This window comes from Hipposideros armiger, unplaced genomic scaffold, assembly GCF_001890085.2.
Source record: "Hipposideros armiger isolate ML-2016 unplaced genomic scaffold, ASM189008v1 scaffold_33, whole genome shotgun sequence".
Lineage (NCBI taxonomy): Eukaryota > Metazoa > Chordata > Mammalia > Chiroptera > Hipposideridae > Hipposideros > Hipposideros armiger.
In genome coordinates this window covers 1,005,809-1,011,494 of record NW_017731383.1, presented here as the reverse complement: position 1 = coordinate 1,011,494, position 5,686 = coordinate 1,005,809, and the positions used below count along the sequence as shown (strand labels likewise).

Below are 5,686 nucleotides of genomic sequence, written 5' to 3'. Positions count from 1 at the left end.
CTCGTGTACCCCCCGCCCGGGGTCACTTCTGTTCTCTCGGGATGAGAGCTCAGTGGTGACCCACCTGTAACCGGAGCCCATCCCAAGGCCCACATTAGTAAAATCACCCCCTTAACCAGACACTAAAGAAACCCCAAATCTTTCCCTAAATCCCACAGTAAAAACCCAGTACAAACAAGTATTTGGGTTTTTTCCTACACAGAGTTTTTTTTTTTAGTAGACATAGCCTTTCTTCTCTTTCTCGTTTTACAGCAAACATTGCAAATATAGAAATATTTTTTCTGTACAGTAGGACGACAACAGTGTACAGCGGCAACTGGGCTGGATCCCACTCCCAGCCCACGTCCCCCCAGCCACCCCAGCCGTCCGCAGGCACACCCCTCCCCCCGTGAGTCCCCCAGGGCGGCAGGGCCTCCCAGACGCCACTTGGCCGCCTGCTTTCACGATCCCCTCTTTGGTGACCTCCAGAGGTGGCATTGAAGACACAGACTGAACAGAGTCCACAGGAAACCACGGACGGAGATCATGCGAGGAGCCAGGTGGCCATGCTCCCCACGTCTGGTGTTTTATGTCTTAATTTTTAAGAGAACTTTACTTCTGTTGTTTTTTTTTTAAAAAAAAAAAAAGGAAGAAAATAGAGAGGAAAAGATAGGCAGAGAAGAATCAAGAGGAAAGATACTGAAAAACAAATTCCCCTCCCCCACCCCCATCCCTAAGACACAGTTTTCCGAAGTCCCTTGTGTGTGCGTGTGCGTGTGTGTGGACAGGCCGCTCACACCAGTGAGACGGTCTCAGGGCAGGTCCGTGCACGTGGCCACGGTCCATTTGCTGTTGTCAGTGTCTGCGCCCCCTCCCTGCTTTCTACGTGGGGCCCCAGTGCTGCCGTGTGTGTGTGTGTGTGTGTGTGTGTGTGTGTGTGTGTGTGTGTAGAGAGAGAGAGGGAGAGAGAGGGAGAGAGAGAGAGAGACACACGTGTGACAGTCTCTGGGTTACAAAGAGCTGCAGTGGGGCTTGTGTCCTTTTTGGTCCCGTGGGCATCACGAGTTGGGGGCTCAGGACTTGTGCTGGGCCGACACGCCCTTCCAGTAGTCCAGGATGTCGTGCAGGTCCTCGTCTTTGGCGAACTGGACCTTCTTGCGCAGCGCGTGGCCGGCGGCCAGGAACTCCTCGTGGTCCCTGTGCCGCCGGCGGCTGGGGCGGAGGCGCTCCCAGATGCTGTGGGGGGCCCTGCAGCTGTGCTCGGGGCTGGAGGAGTAGCTCAGGTGCTGGTACTGTGGGGACAGCTGTGAGTAGGCCAGGTCGCGGGGCCGCGGCCGCGTCAGAGGCTCCAGGATGGACGCCTTGCGGCCTCCCAGGCCTTCATGGGGTGGGGGCGCCGGTGGCGCGGGCGGCTCGGCAGGGTGGGAGCCCGGGTACGAGTGCCGGTGCTCGCCGTACTGGCGGCTCTTCTCGGCCTCGGCCCGCAGCACAGCGGCGGCGGGTGTCACAGTGAGGATGGCGTCGGCAGCGGGTGAGCTCTTCTCGATGTACTTGGCCTCGGTGGCCGCGACCTTGTGCGCGCTGGTGGCCTCGGCGCGGAAGGCCCTGGGGCTGCGCGTGGAGCCGCTGGACGAGGTGCTGGCGCGTGGGGGCCCAGGGGCCGCCTCCACGCTGTGGTGCCGCTGCAGGCCGTGGCTGAAGGTGTCCTTGTACACGGGCGACAGGAAGCCGTGCTTGCTGGCCAGCGGCTCGGACAGCAGCACCAGCTGCGGCTCGGCAGTGGACACGGCGCCAGACTTGCCGCCCTGGAAGGAGGTGGACTCGGACTTGAGCGCGTCGATGCAGTTGTTGATGATCTGGTTGACCTTGTCCACCTCCTTGGCGATGGTGGAGATCTCGGCCACCGAGCCCTGGCTGTCGGGACCCGGCCGGCCCAGCTCGCAGTCCCTGCGCTCCGCCGGCTCCCCGGTGCGCACCTCCATGTAGGTGCCCTTGCTGGCCTTGGGCGTCTCGCTCTCCGCCAGCTTGTACGGCTCCACCTCACTGGCGGCTGCCGGCAGGAACGGGATGCGGGTCACGGCCTCGGGGCCCAGCAGCGGGCCCTGGGACAGTGGGGCCAGGCCGGGCGCCTCCATCTCCGGCCCATACTTGAGCTCGATGATGGTCTTCTTGAGGCTGCTGGCTGCGGCCGCGGCGGCCGCCTTCTTGTGCTTCTCCTCCTGGTGCCTGCGCTTGCGGAGACAGTAGTAGACGGCGCCAAGCACCAGCACCATGCCAAAGAGACAGCCCAGGATGGTCATGATGTAGTGGGTGGCCGTGGAGGGGCTGGGCACGGGGCCCGGCGGGCTGGGCGGCTTGGGCAGGCAGATGGTGAGGCAGGTGTGGTTGTGGTGCAGCCCCGAGCTGCTGGACACCACGCAGTAGGTGTAGTTGGTGAGCGTGTAGAGGTTGGTCAGGCGGATGTCCTCCTGGGGCTTGGTCAGCCTGGACACAGTGGACGACTTACTGTTGTTGAAATGCTCCAGTGTGTACATGCGGTTGAACGGGCTGGGCAGCTGCACCGTGATGGTGGCCGAGTTCTGTGTCAGCTGCTTGACCCTGATGAGGGGCCGTGCCTCGGCCTGGGTGGCCAGTGTGGGCAGGGCCACCAGCGGGGTGGTGCCGTCGCCGGAGAAGCACTCGTCCGCGGCACAAGGGGCGTCGCTGGGCTCCGGCGGTGTGGGTGGCACACGGCCCGGCGGCGACCGCTCGGGCACCAGGCGGGGCTCAGCCGCATAGGCGCCGTCGGTGCACACGGACTGCAGCGTGGTAAGGATGCTACGCTGGCCGTGCCGGCCCTGACCCAGCAGGAAGTAGCCGGAATAGTGCGGCGGCGACTCGCACTGCATGCGGTCGTAGGTGTGCGTGGCGTTGGTGAAGGCCGCCAGCCAGCGTAGGAAGCCCAGCAGCTCGCAGGAGCAGTAGAAGGGGTTGCTGTACAGCTCGCAGGCCGACAGGCGGGACAGGCCCGCGAAAGTGGCGCTGTGCAGCCGCTGGATGCGGTTCATGGAAAGGTCCACGTTGACGATGTTGGGGCACTCCCAGAAGGCGCCGGGCGTGACCACCTCGATGAGGTTGGCCTGCAGGTACAGGTACTCCAGCTTGCCCAGGCCGCGCAGCACGCCCTCCGTCAGGTTGCGCAGCCGGTTGTAGCCCAGCTGCAGCACCTGCAGGTTGAACTGGCCCGAGAAGGCACCGTCCTCGATGTAGGTGATCTCGTTCTTGGTCAGGTTCAGGTACGTGAGGTTGCCGAAGCGGCTGAGCGCGGCGTGCTGCACGCTGCGGATGCGGTTCTCGTTCAGCCGCAGGTCCACGATGGTGCTGTTGATCTGCTGCGGGATGGCCTCGTACGGCGGCTGGTTCTGGCTGCAGATGGCCAGCCACACGAAGCCCTTGTCGCCCTCGATCAGCCAGCAGTCACCGCGGGCCAGGCCGCCCGCGTGCAGCAGGGCAGCCGCCGTCACGCACACCCACAGCACACCCCACCGGCTCCCAGCCATGGGGTCTGCCCTCGCGGAGACCCCGCTCAGCCTGCCCAGGGGTGCTGGGTGGGGGGCTGGGCCGCAGCCCCTGGAGGGAAGGAGGGGCGGGAGGGGACAGTGCCCACACGCTCAGGGGCGTCCTGTCCCAAGCTGCATGGTCCCACAGTGCGAGAGCTGGGGGGGAATGCGCCCCCTCACTGCCAGCCGCCTCTCGTCGTCCGCCCGCCGTGTCCTGGCAGCACCATGGCTTCCCTGCCCATCGGCCTGGGTGTCCGGACAGCTCCACCCTGCACCTCCAGCTCAGCGGCTCCTGCGGCAAGACAAAGGAGAGCCGGTCAGGTGGTGGCTGGGCTTCCCAGGCCCCAGGGTCAGGTGTGGGTCTGCACCAGCTGAGCCGAGCGGCCTGGGAAAGCCTGAAGTCACACAGCTGGTGAGTGACCAGTGACGGGACGCTTTGCCCCGCCTCCTGCAGGCCGGGTTGTCTGCTCCCAGGGCCAGGCCACAGCACTGCAGCCGCCTGCAGGGGGTGCTCTGAGCTCCCCTCCAGTGACTCTCTGGAGACACCAGACAGGCATCTAGGAAGGCCAGGCCCTGGGGCTGAGCTGTCCTGTGGCATGGCCTGGGCACATTGTGCCACTCTGGTCCTCGGTTTCCCCAGTGAGCCAGCTCGATGGTCTCTGCGGCTTTCCACCTGGTCCGGGACCCGGAGGCTTCCCCACCCCATGTCGGGGGCTCTGCCAGGCTCCCCGCGGTCTCCTCAGGCTCAGAGAAGGACCTGACCCTTCCCCTCCCACAATGACCCTTCCCCTCCCGCCTGTCAAAGCACCTGGCCCTCTGCCCCTTGCACCTGCAAGGAGCCCAGGATGTGACTGTGGGGACCACGCAGGCAGGAGCCAGGCTGTGTGTGGGGAGACGTGGCTGGACCTGGCCCTGGGCTTCTGCTCCTCCAGGGCCCCCCGCCCGACAGGAGGACCCCAGTCTGCGGGTGTCACCGCTCGGCCCACGTCTTCTTCCCGCAGGACAGACGAATGGGTGTGTGTTTGCTTGTTAGTATTTGGATTTACAGTGGCCTCTGTAACTGCTCTGTGGCCTGGCGAGCGGCCAGCTGAGTGCATGGCACTGATATTGACGTTTGCAGCTAGTCTGCACTGAGGCGGCTTAAATTAGGAGAAAGACGTATGATGTGAAATAGATTTTCCCCTTTGGAAACTTCATAAAGAACGGTTTTGATCTGGCGCCCAAGGCAGACCCTGTTTCTGATTTAAAGAGGGGGAGAGGTCAGATGGGCTTGGGGCTGGGGAGAGGCCCTGGCGGCCGTGGTGGAACCCACCCTGGGCTTGGCCGGAGTTGCTGCGTGACATTCAGTCAAGACTGGCTCTCTGGGTGCAGTCTGAAATGGCTCCGGGGGCCAGGCAAGTAGGCTTGGGTTTTCTCCCCAAAGGAGGGCGCCTGCTAACTGGAAGCTGGGGTCCCTGTGTGGTCTGGCTTGTGACACAAAACCGACAATCCCGTGGGGGGTGTTCTGGGCTCCTTTCTGTCACCATCTCATAGCACCTGCTTGCCTGCCCATCCACCCAGGACAACCTGGCAAATGCTGCGATTTCTGTCCCCTGGGGCTCCTGAGGCCTCGAGCCGCTCAGCCCGGGGCTGGTGGGGGCTGACTCCTGCCCCAGCCTCCAGCAGGGTGCGGGGAGCAGCCGGCCCCCCAGGAAGTGTGGCGCCTCAGTAAAGCTGATCATAATCACCTCTAATCTCTTGCTCAAAATAACCCAAAGTCAAGTTAAGGAGGATTACAGGGCCTAAAGAACCCTCATCACAGGCAAGGCGCTGGCAGGAGGGGGCGGGCTCCAGGGCTCCCCGCCTCTCCCTGCCCCCACGCCCAGGGCCCGTCCCCACGACAGTGGTCACTGAGCCGCTGCCGGGCTGGCCCAGGGCCCGGAGCTCCCGCACCGTGGGATGCGTACCTGTGGGCCTGCGTGCCCATGGGTTCCCACACATGTGCTGGGTCCGCCTGTGTGCACACAGGTCTGCGTGCACAGGGGGAATGTGTATTCCGCACACACGTGGTGGCACCCACATTCACGTGTGTGGGTGAATGGCACCACCAAGGTCCAGCCAGGCCCACTGTTGCCACCACGGGTCCCCCCCCAGCAGTGACAGTCTAGGAATTTGTGCTTCTGTCTGGG

General features: G+C 63.8%; 1 protein-coding gene across 5 annotated transcripts in view; it reads right to left on the bottom strand.

The window, feature by feature from the left end:
- Positions 1-349: 349 nt before the first annotated feature.
- Positions 350-5,686, bottom strand: part of ELFN1 (extracellular leucine rich repeat and fibronectin type III domain containing 1) — a 105,295-nt gene continuing 99,958 nt past the window's right edge. For all 5 annotated transcript variants that reach the window (XM_019637591.1, XM_019637595.1, XM_019637592.1 and 2 more), the window contains one exon: positions 350-3,810. In XM_019637591.1, coding sequence (XP_019493136.1) covers positions 1,053-3,518 — 2,466 coding nt within the window. In that variant the 5' untranslated portion in view covers positions 3,519-3,810 and the 3' untranslated portion in view covers positions 350-1,052. The remainder of the gene's footprint in view (positions 3,811-5,686) is intronic.